The sequence below is a fragment of the Neovison vison genome, chromosome 1, assembly GCF_020171115.1.
Source record: "Neovison vison isolate M4711 chromosome 1, ASM_NN_V1, whole genome shotgun sequence".
Taxonomy (NCBI): domain Eukaryota; kingdom Metazoa; phylum Chordata; class Mammalia; order Carnivora; family Mustelidae; genus Neogale; species Neogale vison.
The window spans coordinates 73,060,703-73,085,034 of NC_058091.1; the positions used below are offsets into that span (position 1 = coordinate 73,060,703).

Genomic DNA, 24,332 nt, shown 5'->3' on the forward strand with positions numbered 1-24,332 from the left:
TTCATTTAGTAATTGAGCCAAATGAGGAACAGAGACAATAAGGCTGAAGTCACCTATACATCTAAAGAGAGTTAAACCCAGGAAACCCAGTTTCCTTACAACAGATTTAGATACTTTCACTATTCTGTAGTCATTAGAAAATTCGTATTAACCTACTGGATTAATTTACTGTATCATTTTGCATATTGTGCCCCTCCCCCACCCTCCTTTAAGATTCAGCAAAATTTTTAATGTGGAACAATAAAAAGTGGTTTCGATCCTCTCTCTTCAAAGTATCAGATTTCTCAAAAGAGCTGACACAGAGCACTTCTGTAACCAAATTTAATGTGAAAGCACTGAGAGTATGCAAATAAGGCACAAAGCCAAACTTTAGAAATGAGATAAAGACATAAAGAATTAACATGGTGCCATTTTAAGATTTGACTCTAGTCCTGTATTCCTATTCTTTTCTGGTTCAAAAAGCCACATGCAGCCCTAACTCCCAACAGTCTTGCCAGTGTTGTAGAGGTGCACCTGGGCTGGCAATAGACAGAGTGAGCTACTTACAACTCTTGGTTTTGTTTTTTTTTTTTGGCATTGTCTGTTCAGACATGCTCACCGCCGCCCCACCATCCTGTTCTGCTTCAGTGTCAGAAGGAAATGAAGCCACAATGAGAACAAAAAGAGCTGTCACACCTTTTGTCCCCTGCCTCCTCCTTCCCTCCTCACAGTCCTCCCCACACAGAGCTACTCCACCCTAGTGGGACTCTAGTGTGACATCCTCGCCTGCCCGAAGGAGGAATGATCAGCAGGGACAACAGCTGCAAACGAGTGACACCCAGAAGGCAGGAGCTTCTGTAAGTGCTTGGACTGTGCAAGACCCAAGCCATGGCATTGTCCCTGGAAGAGTTCGTTCAGTCCCTTGACCTCAGGACCCTTCCTAGGGTCCTAGAAGTCCAGTCAGGCATCTATTTTGAAGGTAAGCACCCTATTCTCCCTTGGCTGCTAGAAACTACTAATAAGGGATGCACTTTTGGGAACTGGAAGGGGAAATTTTAATAGAAAATATGTGAGTTCTGTTGAAAGAAAGGTAATCACGAAAGAAAGAAAGTAATTAATGGATAGGTGGTTACAATCCCAGAGTGCTAGAGAGAAGAAACTGGGGTAGGTAAGGGAAAAGGAATTAAGTGAAACTTTTTGAGCTTTTTTGTAGGCCTCTTAACAGTCCAACATGTCTCTTCTTTGAGATGGGTTATGCTCCAGGAGTGAAGAGTTACTATGCATGTTTATATCTCTAGAATAGGCAAAATAAAATTGTGTGTGTGTTTTTTTTAATAAAACAGCTATGAAAAACACAGTGTTTAGAAAGAAAAACTAACCAAACTCTTAACTACTTTGCAGTGTTGCTTATGCCATTTCTCTCACTTTGTCTGTAGTGGCCTAACTCCTCCAATTCCTTAAATAATGACACTCTGATTTGAAGGCATAGAAGTTAATATTTGCTAATCAAAGATGATTTGTAAGAATCTTATGTTGAAAAGTAAGAGTTCAGCTAAGATTCTTAAATAATAAGTTAGTGTGTTTTGAGGTGACTTACTGTGTTAATTCAGTAAAAGAATGTTAAATCCTATGGAATATACCCTAGAATCTTTAAGGAGTGAGTTTGAAAACTTGTAAGACAAAGAGTTATTTTCTAGGAAAATATATATTTCTAGTCACAAGAGTGGTAGAATTAGATTCAAAAAAACTACTGGGAAATTAAGTTAAATAACTGTTGATAGGCAAATCTGTCCTATTCATAGACAAAATAGGGTTTTAGATATTATATTATGAAATAAAGATTGACAAATGTCAGATCGAGCTCATACACACATATACACATTCACCTGCTGTCGTCATCAGCTTGACATAGGGTTTTGTTGAATTCATTTGTAAATCGATTATGTGGAATCAGACCATATTATGAAATGTATCTTTGTTCCTAAACTGGCCCCAAATCATTTTTTTTTTGTCTCATGTTTTGTGCTTTTGAAGCTTTGCACGAGAAGTTACAAAGATATTTTTCTTTATTATTGTATATCAACTTTATAGTTTTATATTTCTCATTTAGTTTTTAATCCACTTGGAAGACATTTTGAGATACATTGTAGAGCGATCCAATTTTAGATTTTTTCATATAATAAACCTGATTTCCCAGTACCATTTACTAAGTGAGTCATCTTTCCCATTGATTTGTGTTGTTATTTTAAATCATATTATGGGCTCACATCTGGATTAGTCTGTCTCTGAAATATTTCTTCTACTCCACTCATCTTTTTTTCAGTTGTTCTCAAATCACCCTATGTGTGTAACAATGGTTCCAGGCTAAGCATTGTAATATATTTCATGTATAGACCAGACCAGGATTTTACGCCTTTTTGCTAAGTTGACTTAGCTATTCATAGACGTGTAATTGTGTTTTCAAAGAAATTAATTTTGTTATTGAAGAAATGCTACTAGAATTTTAATCAGGTTGTATTGAATTTATAGATTAACTTGAGAAAATTTGACATTTTTATATTAACTCTTATAAAAGAAGAGAGCTTATTTATCTATGTGTTCTGACTATCATCATTCTTGAATGTTTTACTACTGTATTATACTTCAATTAAGAGAAAAGAATGTACAGGGGCACCTGGGTGGCTTGGTTGCTTAAGCAACTGCCTTCAGCTCAGCTCATGATGCCAGGGTCCTGGGTTGAGCCGCGTGTCAGGCTCCTTGCTCAGCAGAGAGCCTGCTTCTCCCTCTCCCTCTGTCTGCTGCTCTGTCTGCTGCTCTGCCTGCTTGTGCGTGCGTGCGCTCTCTCTCTCTCTCTCTCTCTCTCTCTGTCAAATAAATAAATAAATAAGAAAGAGAAAAGAATGTACAGTTTGATGAGTTTTCACAAAGTAAACACATTTAAAAAGCCAACACTCAAGCCAAGAAATAGAAAATTGCAAATATTCTAAAAGCCCCAGTTTGTGCCCTTTCTCAATCATTATCTACCATCCTCCCCAAAGGTAACCATTATCCTGACTTTTGTCCATTTATGAACTTTACATAAATGAAAAAATTATAGTATGTGTTCTTGGTTCGGTTGGCATATATATTCAACATTATCTTTGTAAAATCCGACCACGATGTTCTAGATAACTTACTCATTTCGATGTGTATAATATTCTCTTAGTTAACTCTACCACAATTTATATACCCATTTTATTGCTCATGCACATTTGGATTATTTCCAGTTTGGAGCTGTTACCAGTAATGTCAGGAACATTCTTGTACAAGTGTGTTCACATGTTTATACATGTATGTTCACATGTCTGTGCATTTACTTGGGTATATACATAAGTGGAACTGCCATGTCATATGGTATGTGTACGTTCAGCCTTGATAGATAACGTAAAACAGGTTTTCAAAGTAGTTATACTAATTTGCATTCCCACTAGCAGCGTGTGTTTGGGAGTCCCAGGTAATCTGCGTCTTTGGCAATACACTTGATATTATCAGTCTTCGTGACTGCATTATTCTGGTAAGAGTATAATGGTAGCTCATGGTTTGAGTTTGAATCTCCCCAGTGACTAATGAGATTGGTCACATTTTCATATGTTTATTGACCTTTTGGAAATACTATTTTATTTTTTTTAAGGATTTTATTTTTATGTGATCTCCACAACCAATGTGGGGCTCAAACTCACAAATCTGAGATCAAGTGTTGCACGCTTCTCTGACTGAGCCACGTGCCCTCAGAAATGCTATTTTATGAAAACATTTTTCATGTCTCTTGCTCATCTATTTATTGGATTTTGTAACTTCTTTTTATTGATTATACACACACGCTAACATATGTATCTATGTGTATGTGTGTGTGTGTATATATATATATATATATATAGTGGGTCCTGACCTTTTGTCATCAACTTGTATTGCAAATATCCTCTCTTAGCCTATAGATTGACATTTTATTTAATTTTATTTTATTTTTTTAAATATTTTATTTATTTATTTGACAGACAGAGATCACAAGAAGGCAGAGAGGCAGGCAGAGAGAGGAAGGGAAGCAGGCTCCCTGCTGAGCAGAGAGCCCGATGAGGGGCTCGATCCCAGGACCCTGGGATCATGACCTGAGCCGAAGGCAGAGGCTTTAACCCACTGAGCCACCCAGGCGCCCGATATTTTATTTTTCAAATGGCAACTTTTGATGAATGGAAGTTTTTAATTTTAGCGTTAGTGTAGTCAGTTAATAATTATTTTCCTTTTTGTGTGTTGTCAAAGAAGATTTTCTTTACCTTAAGTTTATGAAGATGTTCTCTTATCATCTATCCCATTTGTTTACTCCCTCCTTTTGATCTGCAGTCCACTAGAATTGATATTTTTTGTATATGATTTGAGATTGAGATCACTGTTTATTTTTTTCTTCTATAGAGCCAATTGGTGCAGTGACTTTGATTGAAAAACTGCCTTTTTCCTACTGCCTTACTGTGCTATATTAGTCATAAACAGTGTCCATACATGTGTGGGTGGGTCTCTTTCCATAGCTTCTATTCTGTCCCATTTGACTAATTGTTATCCTTACATTGGTTTCACCCTATCTTAATTTATGCACATTTAAAATAATACATAACTTATATTGTATATGATAATATGCTGCAAGAGCGGTGGCTCTCAAATTTGGATGCACATGAAACACCTGGAAAATGTAAAAAAAAAAAAACAATGCTGGATCTCTCCTTAAAGATAAGGATTTAATTATGTGAAAGATACAGTATCACCATCAGGTTTTGGAAAATATCCCTGATGACTATAATATGCAGCCAAAGTTGAGAATTATACTATGGAATAAGTTCTTCCAATTTATTATTCTCCTTCAAGTTGGGCAGTTTGAATTTTCGTATACACTTTAGAATTAACTTACCAACTTTCACAAAAGTCTTCTTGGTATTTTGCTTAGCAATGCCTTGCTTTAGAGAGAATTGGCATCATTTTAAATGAAGTCTTCTGACCCATAAACCTGGTATAGCTATCTAGTTATACAGATCTCCTTTCATTTTATAGCCTTTTTTTGGTGGAGTTCTTATACTTGCTTTTATTCTTAATTTGACTTTTTCATTCCATTATAAATAATATATTTTGAAACTTTCATTTTCTCTTTGTTATGTTTTTTGAGTTCTAAAAATAATACCTTTAGGTTATTTTGGATTTGTTGTGTACATATTTATTATTATATGAATATTGATGGATCTTATTTCTTCCTTCCAATTATTGTATTTTTTTCCTTCAGTTAAAGAACTGACTAGTGCTTCCACTATAATACTGAATAGGAATAATGATAAAAAAATCACCACCACAGAGAGATTTCAGTAATTCATCCTGAAGTATGTTTTAAGTTAAATAAGTTTCCATTTTCTGATGATTTTTAAAATCATGAATGTATATTTAATTTATCACATATTCTTTCTGTGACTTTTGTGATGATTATATGTTTTTTGTATATATTGATTTTTAAAATGTTGAATAAGCCTTTTCCCTGTGGAATAAAACTAACCTGGTCATATAGCACTAAATTTGGTTTACTAATTTTTCTTCTTTTAGAATTTTTGTATCTCTTTTGGAGAATGAATTTAGCATATAATTTTTATTTCTTATCATGTCCTAACCATGTTTTTGTACTGAGTTATGTTGACATTGATAGAATTTCTTGGATGGAGTCTTCTAAAATATGCAAATTTAGTGTTACTTCTCATTTAAATATTTAGTAGACTTCCACATGAAGCCATTCTGACCTGGGATTTCTAATATAGAGATCTTTTAATTATGATTCAGATTTTTAAATAGTAAGTTCTTCCTATGTGTGAGCATAGTTTCTTTCTCATTAAAACAAAAACAAAACCCATCTAGATAAAGTATTAGAGTTCAATAAAATGTCTCCTAGATTAGTTCCTAGAATCCACACACGTAAACACATATATATGTATTGCTATATTGACTAATAATCATGTTTCTTCTGTTTTCTCATGGACTATCACTGACATAGAGGAATCAAGTAAATATCAGTAGTACTGATGAACTCTTATTAATTCTAATAGTTTACCTTTTTTATTGTGTTGGTTTTCCTAAAACCAATAGATATTGATACCAGTAGAAAGTATAAGAGTTGCATCTCTTTCCTACTATGTTTTGCAACCTTTTCTTCCCCTTATCTTTATATTGTAGGCCAGGGCCTCCAACACTATTTAAGCAAAAATGGGAATCCTTGTCTAATTCCTATCATAAAGAAAATACATTAAAAATTCTTTCTTTAAGTCTAATGTTCTAAGATTGGTATTTAACCTTCACTGAATTAAGGAAGTTTTCATCTATTCCTTGCTTTCTAGGTGTTTTCATGGTAAATAGATACTGAACTCCGTGAATATATTTTCTTCATTGATTAAGATAATAATGTACTTTGGTTTCTTTAGTCTGTTAATGTACTTTACCTTTAAAGAATTTTTGACTTGAGGGGTGCTTGTGTGACTCAGTCTGTTGAGTGTCTGACTCTTGGTTTCTACTCAGGTCATGAGCTCAGGGTTCTGGGATCAAGCCCTGCATGGGGCTCTGTGTTCAGCAGAGAGTCTGCTGGAAGTCTCTCTCTCTCCCCCCACTCCTACTTGTATGCCTACTCACATGCACATGTTCTCTCTCTAAAAAAAAAAAAAAAAAAAAAAAATCTGGGGTGCCTAGGTGGCTCAGTGAATTAAGCTTCTGCCTTTTGCTCAGGTCATGATTTCAGGGTGCTAGGATTGAGTCCTCCATCAGGCTCCCTGCTTATCGGGGAACCTGCTTCTTCCTCCCCTCTGTCTGCTGCTCTGCCTGCTTATACATAGGCTCTCTCTCCTCTTTCTGTCAAATAAATAAATATAACCTACAAGATAAATAAAATAAATCTTTTTTTTTTTTTAAAGAATTTTTAGGATGCATCTTCCTTCAGCTCAAGTCATGATCCCAGGGTCCTGGGATAGAGTCCTGCATGGGGCTCCCTGCTCAGCGGGGAGCCTGCTTCTCCTTCTGCCCCTCCCCCCACTCAAGCTCTTTCTCTCTCTCTCACAAATAAATGAATAAAATCTTTTAAAAAAAAGAATTTTCAAGTTGAAGATCCTTTCATATTATATATACATTTTCAAAATATAATTGTAGAATTGATATTTAAGATTTTTACATTTAATCACATTTGAAATGAGCCAATAAATTCATCTGTTTTCAATTCAAGGCAACACTAACTTCCTAAAATTAGCTATAGAGATTTTTGTTGTTTTCTATTTTCTGGGTAATTAAAAAAAAAACTTTGGAATTTTTCCTTAAAATTTGGTAGAAATCTCCTATAAGAACTATTGACCAACCATAGAATTTTTGGAGGAAGATCAGAATTTGGTTTTGTTAATATGCCCTCTTCTTTTGCTTCTTTCATTGATTTCTGACTTGATTTTCATTATTTTCTTTCATTTCTCTTTTGCTCCTTTGCTTATTCTCTAGTATCCTAGGTTGAATCAATAGTCATTTTAAAGACATTTCATGATTCTCTTGATTATAGGTTAAAACTGTAATTTTTCCTCTAAGTACTTTTTTAACTGTGTCTTGTGAATTTTATCAAGTAGGATTGATTATGCAGTTCACAGTTTATTCCTTTTAATCCAATGACTATTTTATTTATTTACTGATAATATGGGATTTCTTTAGCTATTTAGCTATTCTTAGCTTTTCTTTTGCTTTTAATTATTTTGTTGTATGTTAGAAAATAATAGTCTGTATTACATTGTTTCTTTGAAATTTAGACTTCTATCACTTTATGGTATGACATAACCTACTTTGGAAGTACTTCACATGTACTCAAAGAAAGCATATGTTTGGTATGATATTTCTCTATACATACCAAATAGCTTGAGTTTTTCATTGTTTTGTTTGAATCTTGCTCTCATTTTGTATTTTTCATCTACTTTATCATTTTCTGAAAGAGTTATATAAAAGAAATCCTTTTGTTGTTCATTTATCTAGATCATTCCTCATTTCTGTCTTTTGAGATTGAGTTGTTGCATGTGCTTATATTAATGAGGGTTATAGCTTCTTACTCTATTTTTGTCATCCTTTTTCCAAATGATTTTTTTTTATTAAGGTCTATTTTGTTAGATAATGGTATAACTTTTCCAGTATTCTTTTGGAATATTTTTTCTAAGCATCTACACTCAGTATTTTGGTGTCTTGTTTTTAGTGCAGGGAAACATATTCTTTATATTCTTTTTGCTTCTTTTAATAGTATAGAAAGTCAAACCAGGTTTTGCCCATCTTGTGGTTATGATTCCATGACAGGAGATTTTGGGAGAAAAGAGTTTTGATGGAACTTGAGAAAAAGTGGCACTAGTTTGAATGCTCCCAGCTTAACCACAGTAATAATAGGCAGGATGATACTCTAATAAGATGTTGCTCATATTAAATCACACTATTGATATGAAGCATAAAACTAGGTTAAAAACTCAAGACTCTGCCTCCTATCTGTTACAAAGAGAGATGATTTCACAGTCAGCTTACAATGTTTGACATTTTCTCTGTCCCTCTTTCGAGAAAAATAGGCTTCATCATAACCCTGAAGATTGATATAAAGATTAATTGAGCTATTGTATGTAAAATATTTAGCAAAATGACTGGCCCATAGATGTCTTACAGGAAATCTTAACTGTTATTGTGATTACCGTATGTTCATATATAATGAGGAAAACTGATCAATAATTTCTAAAATCAGGGCGCCTGGGTGGCTCAGTAGGTTAAAGCCTCTGCCTTTGGCTCAGGTCTGGATCCGGTCCTGGGATCGAGCCCTCCATCAGGCTTTCTGCTGGGCAGGGAGCCTGCTTCCTCCTCTCTCTCTCTCTGCCTGCCTTTCTGCCTACTTGTAATCTCTGTCAAATAAATAAATAAAATCTTAAAAATAATAATAATTTCTAAAACGTAAAATAAAACTAATTTGAATTCCACTGCTGTTACATGTACCAACATAAATTAAATATGGAGGAAAAAACATTAAAAGTTAAAACATTAACAATAAGAACACTCAAAGAAGCCATAGAAGAATATATTAAACTAGACATTTTAAAAAATGAAAAACTGAACTTGTGAAATAGAAAACTTCTTTATTAAAAAAGACATAAATGTTTATAAAAATCATTAAAAAATAATAAACAAAAATGAATAAAAATTTTAAAATGGAAAAACATATAAAGGGCAATTCATATGCCAGAAATCATATAAAAATTTCTCAAATTTATTTTATTTATTTAAAAAAATTTTTAAAAGATTTATTTATTTATTTATTTGACAGAGAGAGAGAGAGAGACAGCAAGAGAGAGAACACAAGCAGGGGGAGTGGGAGAGGGAGAAGCAGGCTTCCCGCTGGGCTTGATCCCAGGACCCAAGGATTATGACCCGACCCAAAGACAGATGCTTAATGACTGAGCCACCCAGGTGCCCCCAAAATTTTCAAAATTTTTAACCATAAAATGCTAATAAGTAATAAATCATTCTTAATCACCTCTGAGATCACAGATATTAAAAAGATTCAAAAAACTTACAGGCATGAATGTATAGAAATGAGAGGAGGCATGATTAGTAGGTATGTAAACCATTAAAGACTTTCTAGGAATCAATTGAGCAATATGTATCAATATATAATATGTATAAACATCTGACTCCTAGAAATTAACTTAAAATATAATTATAAAAATCAAGGATAATGATTCTACTACAGTGATCCTAACAGCCTGTTTTACAGAGAAACATCAAGTGAAGCTCAGCAGGGAATAGTGTATATAAATTATGATAATATTGATCAGGCATTGTTCAACAGGATAGAATTACAGTGGGGAAAAACACAAAGCCCCTATCCTACTGGATCCTATATTCCAGTGCATTGGACAAATGACAAATGAATGATTGATTTAAAATATTTACAAGTGCCATGAAAACTATCTAGGAAGTAAACAGGCAGACAGAAGGGATGCGTTTTTGTTTTTAAAGATTATTTATTTATTTGACAGAGAGAGATCACAAGTAGGCAGAGTGAGGGGGTCAGGCTCCCTGCTGAGCAGAGAACCTGATGCAGGGCTTGATCCCAGCACCCGGAGGTCATGACCTGAGCCAAAGGCAGAGGCTTAACCCTCTGAGCCACCAGGCACCCCAGGGATGAGTTTTTGATAGGATGATTAAGGCAGTTATCTCTGATGAGATGAAATTTGAGCAGGGTCCAGAATATACTGAAGAAATAAGCTTTTCACAGATCTGGAAGAACATTTCCACAGAGGACAGAGCAAGTGCAAACCACCTAACGGCTTTCTTCACCTAACCGGACAACTCGGAGGAAGCCGGTGAGAAAGAAGCAGAGCAACTGAAGGGAGGATGACGGGGATGAGGCTGAGGATGTGGGTAGACACAGCTGGTGTAGGCCTTGAAGGCTCTAGGTGTGCGTAATCTACTGGCGGGCGGGGAAGCCAGTGGGGCCTGTAACATCAAGTGATCAGGAAAGGCCACTCTGAAGAACTGATTTAGGAGCAGAGGCCTGAGGGATGAGGAGCAATTAGCCAAGAAAAGATCTAGGAGATGAATGTTCCGGACAAAGTGAAAAGCTAGTGTAAACATCTGGAGACCAAAAAGAGCTTAGTCTGGGGGCGCCTGGGTGGCTCAGTGGTTTAAGCCTCTGCCTTCAGCTCGGGTCATGATCTCAGGGTCCTGGGATCAAGCCCCGCATCGGGCTCTCTGCTCAGCGGGGAGCCTGCTTCCTCCTCTCTCTCTCTGCCTGCCTCTCTGCCTACTTGTGATCTCTCTCTGTCTATCAAATAAATAAATAAAAATCTTTTAAAAAAAAAAAGAGCTTAGTCTGGAGAATAGGAAAATATTCCTGTCGCCTCGAACATAGAGAAGAAAGCAGAAAGGAAAGTCATAAGAAAAGATAGGTGTTTGTGCATTCGGTAGAGTGGTTGTGGAGATCAGGGGAAGAGGGCTTCAGTGCGGAATGCAAAATCTCTGTAGTGGTCATGTGACGTATAGATATCTGTTATTTATCCATGTAGAAAATTCCTGTAGACAGTTGAAAAGCCAGTTTTGGCCACAGAGTGAGATCATGGCTGGAATGCCCCATCTGTGACTTAATTAATCAGGACTTTATTTGATCATAGAGTTCATCAGTTTAAAAAAAATGAACAAGTACCCTTTATATATGCATTTCTTTTTTTTTTTTTTAAAGATTTTATTTATTTATTTGACAGACAGAGATCACACGTAGGCAGAGAGGCAGGCAGAGAGAGAGGAGGAAGCAGACTCCCTGCTGAGCAGAGAGCCCGATGCGGGACTCGATCCCAGGACCCTGAGATCATGACCTGAGCCGAAGGCAGCGGCTTAACCCGCTGAGCCCCCCAGGCGCCCCTATATATGCATTTCTTTATTGACATTTATGGTCATTCTAAAACAAACACTGTAATAAAAGTTGTAAGAGAAGTAAAGAGAAAATCAGCACTATGCACTATATATAACATATACTTAGAGCAGATTTTCATTACTGTTTGTGGCTGCCAATCTATATATGAAATACTCTTCATAAATCCGATTTTGGCAGCTTCTTTAGATAGTAGTTGTATGCAGCTGATGACAAGTTAGTACTAGGAATAGATGTGTCACTCTGCCATTTTCTTCTTGATGGGCTCTGTAGTCTTCAATTCTCAAGTGTCTTTGTGAGCCTTTTGCAAAGTTATTGTCTATTTTGTGAGTTAGTATAGTTAAAATTAGATTATAATAATTCTTAAATCAACTTAACTTGATGCATATAAAATCCATTATATGGAAGTATTGCAAGTCAATGAATGATTAGGACCATTTAAAAAAAAAAATTAGTTCCAGTGTAGTTAACATATACTGTTACTTTAGTTTCAGGTGTACAATAGAGTGATTCAGCAGTTTCATATATCACTTGGTGCCCATCAAGATCACCTCCACCCACCTCCCATCTGATAACCATCAGTTTGTTCTCTGGAGTTAAGAGTCTGTTTTGGGGTTTGTCTCTCTCTCTCTTTTTTCTTCTCTTTGTTCATTTTTTTTTTTTTAATTCCACAGATGAGTGAAATCATACAGCATTTCCTTTCTCTGACTACATGTTCTACGCTCTAGATCCATCCATGTTGTTGCAAATGGCAAGATTTCACCTCAGAAATCTGAATAGTATTCCATTGTACATACACCACATCTATATACCACAGTCATCACTTGGGCTGCTTCCATATCTTGGTCATTGTAAATAATGCTGCCATAAACACAGGGGTGTATATACAACCCTTTGAATTTTTTTTTTGTTGTTGTTGTTCTTGTGTGTTAACCCCCAGTAGTGCAATTACTGTATCAAAGGATAGTTCTATTTTTAACATTTTGAGGAACTTCCATACTGTTCTCCACAGTGGCTGCCCCAGTTTGCATTTCCACCAACAGTGCACAAAGATTCCTTTTTCTTGATTAGGACAATTCTTTTAACTTTCATTTTTTGCAATTCCCAATCTTAGAATAGGATAGAATTACAGTGGGGAAAAACACAAAGCCCCTATCCTACTGGATCCTATATTCCAGTGCATTGGACAAATGACAAATGAATGATTGATTTAAAATATTTACAAGTGCCTTTTTTTTCAATTTATTTATTTTTAGAAAAACAGTATTCATTATTTTTTCACCACACCCAGTGCTCCATGCAATCCGTGCCCTCTATAATAGCCACCACCTGGTACCCCAACCTCCCACCCCCCTGCCACTTCAAACCCCTCAGATTGTTTTTCAGAGTCCACAGTCTCTCGTGGTTCACCTCCCCTTCCAATTTACCCCAACTCCCTTCTCCTCTCTAACACCCCTTTGTAGCCTATTTTTGTCATGTGACCATTTGATGTGGGAATAAACTAGGATTTTTTAATAGTAAGTATTAGTAAAGTTTAAAATTAAATATTAGAAGGATGTCTGACTGGCTCAGTCAGAAAAGCATGCAGCTCTTGATCTTGGGTTTGTGAATTTGAGCCCCACATTGGGTGTAGAGATTGTTTAAATAAATAAAACTTAAAAAAATAAAGTTAAATATTAGAAGACACTTATATTAACTATTAGCATAACTTAATTTTCTTATTTGTTTAATATAGAAATGAACATGAATTGAAGCCCATATTTTATTCTCTTTCCTCACATCTTTAATACTCTATGGAGTGTTGTAGCCTACTTTAGAGATCTGTGTTAGGAGATAACGTAAGTGTCATCATAAATCCCAGATTAAAGCCTGGGTAAGCTAGTTCATGAATAATTATAATTGTAGATTACTTGACTTGTGTCACCTTATCATGTTCAGCTCTTTGAAAGAATAGTTTATCACCAAGGAACAAATTTGAAGAATAAAGAAAAAATGGTATTCATTTATTTTAATTTTCCCTTTGGAGTACATTATAAGATTATGATTCCTGACTTTTGTAGCCATAGACCTTGTATTGGCCAATGAAATGAGAGCAGAAATAATGTGTATCATTTGGAGGGAGATGTTTTATAAACTGTTCATAATCTAACACATTTCATTGTGGTAGACTATGTCGAAATGGAATCTTTGACACTTTGGGTCCCTAAATGACTATAATAATTAGGTTTCCCTCACCCACCTGTAGTGGACATGTAGTGGAATAAAAAATATAACTTTATTGTTAAAATCTCTAAGACTTTGAGATTATTTGTTATATGAGCATAACCTTAATTTCCCTGATTGATACAGGTTATATTTATTATTATTAGAACTGTACTTATTATCAATTAAAAAAATTAAACATCAGACATACACAAAGGAGACAGTCCTGTAATGCCAGGAAAGTTACTTGGTAATAATGCTACTGCATGTTTATGGGAAAGTGAGTTCACCACTCTGGGTCAGGAAACATTATCTGTTGCTTCTTTAGCTACTCTCCATATTGCTAATATTACTGTTTATCACTGTTTGCTTCACTTATGTAACCACTTTGACTTAAAAATTTGGCAAAAAAGAAAGTTTGTTTGAATTATGATCACATTCAATGAACTGGATTTTGAGACAGTTGGTTTTCTGCTTTATAGAAATAGTGTATGCACATGACTGGCAAACTGGCAAATGCAGAAACATGAAATTATCAATGACTTCATCCGAGAAATACTATTAATATGTTATATATTCTAATTTTTATGAAATTTGGAATTAACTTCAAAAAAGAGAAAAATTGATGCCAAAATTCCTTTTTCCATGTTTTGTTCCCCCCCCCCCACAAGCTCCTTGGTTTAAGCCACCATAATTTATTGCCAGGATTATCAAAATATATGCTGAATTTCAGGTCCCCCTGCTTCTACTCATTCATATCTAAAATTTATTCTCAACATAGTATCCAGAGTCACACTTTGAAGTTGTACATCTGATTATGCCTCTCCTGTCAGAAAGCCTCCAATGGCTCTCCATTTTTTTTTTTAAGTAAAAACTTTACAATGGATAATAAGGCCCTTTGTTTTTCCCTCCTTACTCCCATTAATTATATGAATACCTATTTACCAGCCATGCCAGGCTCTTCACTTTTCCTCAGACTTGAGGATGTGCTCTTGATTCAAAACTTTGCTCGTGCTCTTCCCTTCTCCTGGCAAGCTCTTCTACCAGATGTCACCTTGGCTAGCTCTTTTTTTTTTTAAGATTATTTATTTATTTGACAGACAGAGATCACAAGTTGGCAGGGAAGCAGGCAGAGAGAGAGGAGGAAGCAGGTTCTTCTTGGAACAGAGAGCCCGATGTGGGGCTCGATCCCAGGACGCTGAGATCATGACCTGAGCTGAAGGCAGAGGCTTTAACCCTCTGAGCCACCCAGGCGCCCCTTGGCTAGCTCTTTTATCTGTGAGGCTTACCCTGACCACCCTATTTGATACTGCAAATTTACCATCTTCCTCCTCTATAGTCTCTATCCTTATCATGTTCCTCATTTTGTTTGTAGCAGAACACCTATATCTTTCCTACATACCATGTGGGTCACTTGTTTATTTTTCTGTCTCTTCCTACAAGATTTTTCTTGCAGTTTAATTGAGGTATAGTTTTCTAGCCTATAAAATTCATCCATTATAAGTGTACAATTAAGTGATTTTGAGTAAAATTATAGAGTTGTGCAAGCACCACTGATTGTAGACCATTTCCATCTCCTCAAAGAAGTCTCTTGGGCTCTTTCTTAATGATGGTCACTTGCATTTCCAGCCCTAGGCCACCACTGATCTGCTTTCTGTCTATAAATTTGCTTTTCCTTCACATTTCACATACAGTATTCAGTCTTTTGCATCTAGCTCTTTTTACTTAGCATAATTTTTGAGGTATTTTGTTCCTTCTTATTAGTATTTTATTGTATGGCTAGACCACTTTTCTTTTCCAACACCCAGTAAAAGGACTCTTATATTATTCCCTTTTGGAGGTACTATAAATACTGTATCATTTTTACATTTCCATTTACAATGTATTAAGATTTTTCAGTTTCTCCAAATCTTTACTGAAACTTGTATTGTCTGTTTTTTATATTTTGCTCAATCGTATCTCATTGTAGTTTAAATTTAATTTTCTTATGACAAACGTTGAACTTTTTTTTTCCTGTACTTAATAGCAATTTGTCCTTTTTTTTTTAAAAAATATTTTATTTATGTATTTGACAGAGAGAGATCACACGTGGGCAGAGAGGCAGGCAGAGAGAGAGAGGAAGGGAAGCAGGCTCCCTGCTGAGCAGAGAGCCCCACGCGGGGCTCGATCCCAGGACCCTGGGATCATGACCTGAGCCGAAGGCAGAGGCTTAACCCACTGAGCCACCCAGGCACCCCCAATTTGTCCTTTTTTAAGTGAAATATCTCTTCAGATTTTTTGCCTGTCTTTGTCTTCTTGTTATTGAGTTATTCTGTATATAAAATTACTATTTTTTGGGGGGTGCCTGGGTGGCTCAGTCAGTTAAGTGGCTGCCTTCAGCCCAGGTCATGATCCTAGGGTGGTGAGATGGAACCCTGCATCAGGCTGTCTGCTCTGTGGGAAGCTTGTTCTCCCTCTTGTGTTCCCTCTCTCGCTGTGTCTCTCTCTTTGTCAAACAATAAAATCTTTCAAAAAATTATTATTTTTTATATAAAATTTTATATAAAAATCATCTCTGTATTCTGGGTATACAGTTGCAAATATTTTCTTCCCTTCTGTTACTTTTCTTCTCATTTTCTTAATGTCATCTTTTGAAACAAAAAGATTTTAAATTTTGATGAAGTCAGATTTATCAATTCTTTTTGTCCTTTGGGCTCATGTTTTTATTCTCATCTTACTAACCTGAGATCACAAAAGCTTCTCCCTATGCTTTATGTTGGAGGAGTTCCCCAGATGACCCCCTGTTTTGATGATTTTTTTAGGAATACAGAGCTCAGTAAAGCTGTTATACTCAGAGTTATAGTGTATTATAGGGAAGAGATACAGATTAAAACCAGGAAAGGAAAATGGCATAACATAGGGCAGAGTTCATGAGAAAACAGGCACAATCTGCCAGTTGTCCTTTCCTGGTGGAGATATATGGAAAGTTTTAAATCTCTTCACACTAACGTGTCACAACACAGAGTATCTCCAGTTTAGGGAAGCTCGTCTGTGCCTTCATGTGCAGGGTTTTTACTGCAACGGTCACACAGGCATGGAATATTTGTGTAACAGACCCTAGCTACTGAGTCTCCAGGCTCTCTAAAGGTCAAGTGAAACAGTGTGATCCAGGACCCCTGTGAATAAAAACAGGCATTCATCATAAATCACATTGTTATCATATACTATCTGGTGTAGTCCCAAGAATCCAGAGGTACAGAAATACTATTTTCAGGCAGGATATTCCAAGGATTTAGATTTTATCTCTTAGAAGACTGTCAAAGGACTAGTCCTTTCTTTGGAATGTCCAGGGTTTGAGCATTTCAACCTGTTACTGCATAGTTTTATTTTAGAAGAGTTTTATCTCTTATCTTTACATCTAGGATCTAGTTGAGCTAGCTCAAATTTTCTAAAGCCTTAAGTTCAGGTAATGGAAGAACTAACCAAATTTCTACACAGGAACAACTCAGGTTAGAAATGTTCACTCTAATTGAAAGAATGAGAGAGGGTTATTCAAACAGGTATCTGGGTGAATGACTTTCCAAGCTGAGGGAACATCTTCAGCAAAATGTTATGGTAAGGATGTATTCCCATATTTCAGAAAAAAAAAGTGAGAAACCGGTAAGATTGGAAGGAAGAGGAGAGTGATCAGAAATTATATCAGAGAGGAAATCATGCAGAGCCCCATATAAAGGCCTTTTGTACATTCCAATTTACTCTTGAAAGAATTGGGAATGTGGAGATACCAATCTAAATTAGGAAAACAACTAAAACAATGCTAGAATTCTCTTCACAACGAATTTAGACACCATCACCCATTTTTTTCACTCTTTATCAAGAAGGACAATGCTGATGAAACCATACATTTGCAGAAGTCAGAGCGTAGTTTTGCTTCAATGAGTCCATAAATACAATGTTCAAATATGTTTCTTATAGCAAAATTTAAATAATGTGAAGATGTTTTTCCCCTTTGGGGAGATAAAACTTTTAAGCACCATATTTTGAATATAAAAATGTTATTTTTCTCCTTCCAAAATCATGGAAATTATTTCTTAAAATTACATATCTATCTCCCTTCATTTCTTCCTTCTGTTCTTTCTTCCTTCTATAAAAGAATGAAATATGGCTTTTGTCTTAAGAGCTCCATAGGTCGGGGCGCCTGGGTGGCTCAGTGGGTTAAGCCGCTGCCTTCGGCTCAGGTCATGATCTCAGGGTCCTGGGATCAAGTCCCACATCAGGTTCTCTGCTCAGCAGGGAGCCTGCTTCCCGCCCCCTTCTCTCTCTCTGCCTGCCTCTCCATCTACTTGTCAAATAAATAAATAAAATATAAAAAAAAAAAGAACTCCATAGGTCAGTAAAAGGAGATTGGTTTTTAAAATCAGTATTTATGAAACAATGCAAAAAGTGCTCTACTAGACAAGAACTATTTTGAGAACAGTGGGGAGAGCACAGCTTATGACTCAGGAAGTCCGAGAAAGCTTGACAGGAGGGGGTGGCATGTTTTGCTCGGTGCTACAGCCTATATGAAGATGAGCAGGTAAGTAAGGAGTTCTCAGAATGAGAGAAAAGTGCTTAGAACATTTTACAAGTTTCAACATTCAAAATATGGTCCAGGGACAACTCAGGGAATAGTAGGTAATCAGGTAATCATGGATGTATTTTGAATGGCTTCTGAACTGTAATAAGGATATTGAATTTATTCTGTAATCAATCGGACTTTTAAAAGATGTTACTTTGTAGTGTGCTTTTCTGATTACAAAAAGCCAGAAAGGCAAAAACAAACAAAAAAACCCGCCAAATCTAACATCCATGCTAGTTTGTGTAGATGTAAGACAAACACCAGAAATTAAAAGTAGCTATAAATATGGGGGCTAGACAGAATCCGTTGGTCTTTTTGGGTAGAGTCTTCTGAACTTGAAAGTATATGAGAAGCAGTGAGCAAGTCGGAGAAGCTGATGACAGACCTGAGGTTCCTGGATTAAGTAAATGTGGTAGATGATTAAGAAATATCACTTTGAAGAGTTATTACAAGAGCAGCAGTGGTTTTGAAGTTGGAGGCATGATTCAGTTAGAGTCCAATGAGTTTAAAGCTGCCACAGAAGATTCAGATGCAAATGAATATTGGACCATCAAAAACGTATGTCTGACTTAAAAGGAGAAGTAGACGTGCCAGGTTTATCATTACAAATTCGTAAGTGGATGAAAGAAGACTTGTTTCTTCAGGGATTGTCCTAGAGTCCCTATGTCAGGTCCAAAGAAATATGTGGGTCTCAGTGAAGACCAACATTGGAGGTGTGGACAGAGGGGGAGCTTGTCAAGCCAAACAGCAACAATAAAACCCTCCCAAACCCTCAAATCCTCCTGTGTGTTGGTGGAGAAGCAGGAAAAAGTAAGGTAGTTCAATGATGAAAAGAATGGCATAAAGCACTGAATTAAGAGAGTGTCAGGGATAAATGTTTGCTTTTAGCACATGGTTTATGGCAGGCAATTAATTTTAATGGTAGCTCTGTATCCTGAAGCCTTATTATGGGCCAGGCACTGTGCTCTGCCCTTTGTATATAGATTTGGGTGTGTAAGCATATGTAATTCATATATAAATATATTTTATATATGTGTTTATCTATCCATAAATATATCTAAATATATCTAACACAACATTTGCAAATGAATGAAACTTTATTTATGCTTACCTGTACACAAATTTAGTGTTCATATGTGTAAATATAATTCATGATGTTTATAAAGACATTTAATCCTTGGAGATATCTTGTGAGATGATTGTTATTATTTCCATTTTCAAGGCCACCATCTATTTGCCATTATCACCTGCCTCTGGCCTAAGGATAAAACTTAGGGCTTTTTTCTTGCTCTGCCCACCTAAAGACTTTATGAAATTCTGTGGTAAATCCTATCATTATAGACCATCCATGTTTTTAATAACTTATTACTGATTAATGACTGTGATTGTAATTGGGTAAGTATGACATTAAATAATTAACTCTAAAAATGGTTGAATAAGTACAGTGAATAATGATACTTAGTGAATTGTGCATTATATGAACATGACTTTTATGGATTTGATGCATATATGAGAGTTCATATGGCAAAAAATTACACCTGTTTTAATGCCAACATAATTATTTATGGCTAATTGAACTTAATTTTCTTCAGGCTTACTCAGCTAAGGACATGATACTAAAAGCAGGGCAAATCTGAAAATTATGGCATTGCTTTCAACAAGCATTTATTCATATTTCATAGGGTTAAAGTTATTAAGGGTTATTCAGGCACGAAAAATCTTTTTTTCTCTTTTTGAGAAACCACTATCACAGCACTGATCGTGGTTCATGTGGTCTTATGAGGAATGAGATTATACAAAAATCTAAGGAAATATGGCCTGTCACATTTTAAAAAAAAGAATTTTAGCATATCAAAACAGAATACCAGTATTTATCTACATGAATTTATACTTTATATATTTATTTATTTATGTATTTTTAAGAGATTTATTTACTTATTTTAGAGAGAGCGTGTGCATGCGAGAGCATGGGGAGGGTTGGGGGGAAGGGGAGACTGAAAGATTCTCAAGCAAACTTCCTATTGACCAGGAACCCCAGGTGGGACTGGATCTTATGATCTCATGACTACAAGCCCGTGACCTGACCCGAAACCAAGAGTCAGACACTTAACCAACTGAGCCACCTGGGCCGCCCCGTATATGTATAAATATTTACTAAAGACAAGAAAACAATGTTCCTAAAGTGGGGTTTTTCTGCATTTTGTAACATGTTCTGTTGAGCTTCACAGTCATGAAACTGCTGTTGAGAGTTAGGAGAGCCTAAGTTTACAGATGTTGAAAATTGAAAACTTTTTATATCTAAGCTTTTTTTGTTGTTGTTTTTAAGATTTTATTTATTTATTTGAGAGAGAGAGAGAGAGACAGAGATAGCGAGAGAGAACTTGAGCAGGGAGGAGAAGGAGAAGCATGCTCCCCACTGAGCAGAGAACATGGGGCTTGATCCCCGGAGCTTGGGATCATGACCCAAGCTGAAGACAGATGCTTAACTAACTGAGCCACCCAGGCACCCTTATATCAGAGCTTTAAAATAAAGTAAAGCTCATTGTATCTCCAAATTTAAAATTGATAATGATTTACTAAATAAATGGAAATCTGCTCTGTTTCTGCCACTGGCATACAGCTGGACACTAAAATGAGTATCAGAATAGAATTCAGAAAATTTAAATATTCAGTTTCACTAAAAAATGTGAATTGAAATTATATTTGGTAATATGCAAAAATCACATTTGTAGTTACATTCTTTTAATATTGTTTGAAATTATGTTGAATTTTTTTTCTATGAAAACTGTGGAGCCTTGTTTTGTTATCTCAGAATTGACACTTCAGTTAACTGTATAATTTGGCTCCTAGAATGCCTTCACGCCGTACACTATGGGTCAATGAGAAGGTACCCTTTCAGTGTAAATTAAACATTACATTTTAAAAAATAAGAATCAAAATGTTTAAAGTTTCAAAATGTGAAAGAATTTTAAAAGTTCAATGCTTTTTGGTTTGTGGGCTTGAATGGAATACTTTTTTCCTTAAAATTTAGCTCAAACAGGGCTTATTTTAGGAGAAAGTCCAAAAATAGGTACATTAAAAACAAACAAAAGCAGCTCAGAGAAGAGTAATTGCAGTTGTATTACAAACAAAAGCTGTAGAGCAAAGTAACTGCCAGAAAATTTTTTGTGTTGTTTACTTAAGTGGAGATGTTCCAAAATGTGGACATTTTTGTATAATGGAGTACATTATTCACATCTGTAGTGCAGTGTTCACACTCAAACATTTCTAACCTATTTATTGTTAAGTACCAAACTTGACTATGCAATACAAAGTTAAAAAATGGAATGCTGGCATATGTTTTGCATATAATCATGTAAGTATAGATTATTCACATGCTTACTTCATTTTGTAAGTATAAAGAAATGACTGAGCAAGAGGTTAAGTAAAAATTGTATTGTCTGCTAGATTTTCAGATGCCATGAAAATGGGCATTTTGGTTTGGGATATTAATTTCCTAAATTCATTTTATTTTATTTTTTAAGATTTTTTTTTTTTTATTTGACAGAGAAATCACAAGTACACAGAGAGGAGGCAGGCAGAGAGAGAGGAGGAAGCAGGCTCCCTGCTGAGCAGAGGGCCAGATGCAGGGCTCAGTCCCAGGACCCTGAGATCATGACCTGAGCGGAAGGAAGAGGCTTAACCCACTGAGCCACTCGGGTGCCCCCCTAAATTCATTTTAATTGGTAAAAATTATTGGTCTCAATTATTTCACATTGAGCAAGATTTACTAAAGGAAGAGAATATAGAAATTTTGCCTTAAGTGTGGCAGTTCATGTTTTTGTATATTATGTATACAAATATTTTTGGATATTATGATACTGATTAATTTTTTTTAGGCACTGCTAAATGACTAGTAAGTATTGAGAATGGAAGAGAAAGTAGCTTCAAGTAATGTGTAGAAAACATCTGAAGAATTATTTTTAGAAATGTGTTTGGTGCAATGTCCAAATTCTTGAATTTAAAAACTTTACATTTTAATTAGCACATCTGCTTTGTTTACTACTAATAAATATTTGGAATCACTGCCATTTTTAAAAACTAAAACTTAACAAAAGCCATAGATGACATTTACTTAAATAAGAAACTTATCTTTTTTTACATGAAATAATGCTTTTTAAATGGTAATGAATGTTCCTCATTTAAAATTTTGTTAAAGAAAGATACCTTACTGGAAAATGGAGCAAGTTTTCTACCAATCTGTGTAATGAAATTGGCTATCCAATTTTCTAATTCTTATGAACAGTAATTAGATTTTAAAAGTTTTATTCTAGGTTAGAAGTGTTGGTTTTAGTGATTCAGCATTTGTGTCAGTTAGGGAAAGAACACCTGACTGGTAAACAATGTGCCAATTCTAACCACAAACTCAAGTACTTTTTTTTTTTTTTTGACTTCTCAATTGACATTAGGAAAAGCTTAAAACATACTTAATCAATTTTTTTCCAGAACTCCTGAAATCAAATCACGTTAGTTTTGAATTAACCATTCATTGTCAGAAACCACTCTGCTTTTGAACATTAATAACATAGTAATTTAAAATTCTATTTAAATATAGTGTATATAATTTATTGCAGAGGTTAAAATCTGCAGCGATTTAGCATGTTAAAAGAATTTATAGAATCTTGAAAATAATGGAAATTTGAACTTGTCTTAGGTCAGAAACAGGCTGACCCTTACTCTTACTATTCTCTCCTCTTTCCATTCTCCTTTGTACCTTAGTCAAATGAGATTGGAGAGATTTACAGAAAGTCTTTGACAGTAATGTCTTGTATAATATATTTATACAGTAGGTGTCATCTCCATTATTGTTCTCTTAATTATTTGTCCTTTCTTTGAATGAAAACTTGATGACACTGGGTTTTATTTTATGCCCCACCCCCGCATGTTTTACATAACATCAGTACATAACAGGTACTCAAGGTACTTCACTGTTAAGGAGCATTGGTAAATGTATCCAATATATATATTCCAGATCAACTAGACAGGCATTGTGTTCTTTAAAAAATCAGGAGAACCCGATGGCTATGACCCTAGTGATTAAATTAGACCCGGCCAGGAGCTGGGGCAGAAGTGGACTCAGGGGTCATAGATGAAGACCTCCGGAGGAAGGTTACTGCAGATGTACCACCGTGGCCCCCGGGGGAAAATCTGAAAGAGAGGACCGGCCCCCTGGGAGGGAAGATTGTAAATCCTGGAAGACCAGCTCAGCTAGACACGTCGGGTCGGAAACCGAGCACTGGGCGGACAGCTCCAGCTCCTGAAATACCAGCCGCAGGCTGGGCGGACGTGCGGCGGCTGCCCCGCCTCTGCCGCCCCCCTCCCGCCTCCAGCGCCTCTTCTGGTGCTGCAGGCACAGCCGCCTCAGCCGACTGAAGCAGCTCACTCACCCTCCTTTCCTAACAGTGCTAAGGATCCGTTTTCTTTTTTTTTCCTGAACCCTGCCCCCGAATAAAGAGCCGGTTTTTAAAAACGTAATTTTCTACATTTCTATTAAATCTACTCCTTTTAGAATGAGACACCATTCTAGAGCAACGAAACGAACCTTGTTTTATAGAGGCAGACACTTAACTAACGTTATGTTTTTGTGCATTTATTCCATATCAGGACACGCTTTTTTGTAACATATGCTCGACAGGTTTTGTGATCACTCCTGGATTGCTACAGTTTTTGTGCACTATTAGACCATCTGAACTTTCAGATAAAGTGCCCAAGGGAGGTTTCTTTTTTTCAGTATAAAAGTATTATCTTGAAGTAAATTTTTTAAAGTGGACATTTAATAAGCTACTTATTATTGTTACACATGCTTTAAAACTTGTATGAGTGATAGAAGTAACCACTAAAGAGAGAAGTAAGAATGGAAATTTTAATTTCTGCTACTAAGAACATTTTCTTCTTACTTGGAATACTGAGCCATTCATTTGCAAATTCTCATTAAAAATTTGACAGTGAAATTAACTAGTGATTGATGCCATTCATCTAACAAGTGACCTATGGCATTGTGTTTTTACTGTTGGGCTTCATGCTAGTTGCTTTTCTAATTTATAT

General features: G+C 35.7%; 1 protein-coding gene across 1 annotated transcript in view; it reads left to right on the forward strand.

Annotated features, from left to right (window-relative positions):
- Positions 1 to 867: 867 nt before the first annotated feature.
- The window catches only part of THEMIS (thymocyte selection associated), a 169,929-nt gene continuing 146,464 nt past the window's right edge, over positions 868 to 24,332 (forward strand). The window contains exon 1 of the mRNA XM_044237986.1: positions 868 to 958. Coding sequence (XP_044093921.1) covers positions 868 to 958 — 91 coding nt within the window. The remainder of the gene's footprint in view (positions 959 to 24,332) is intronic.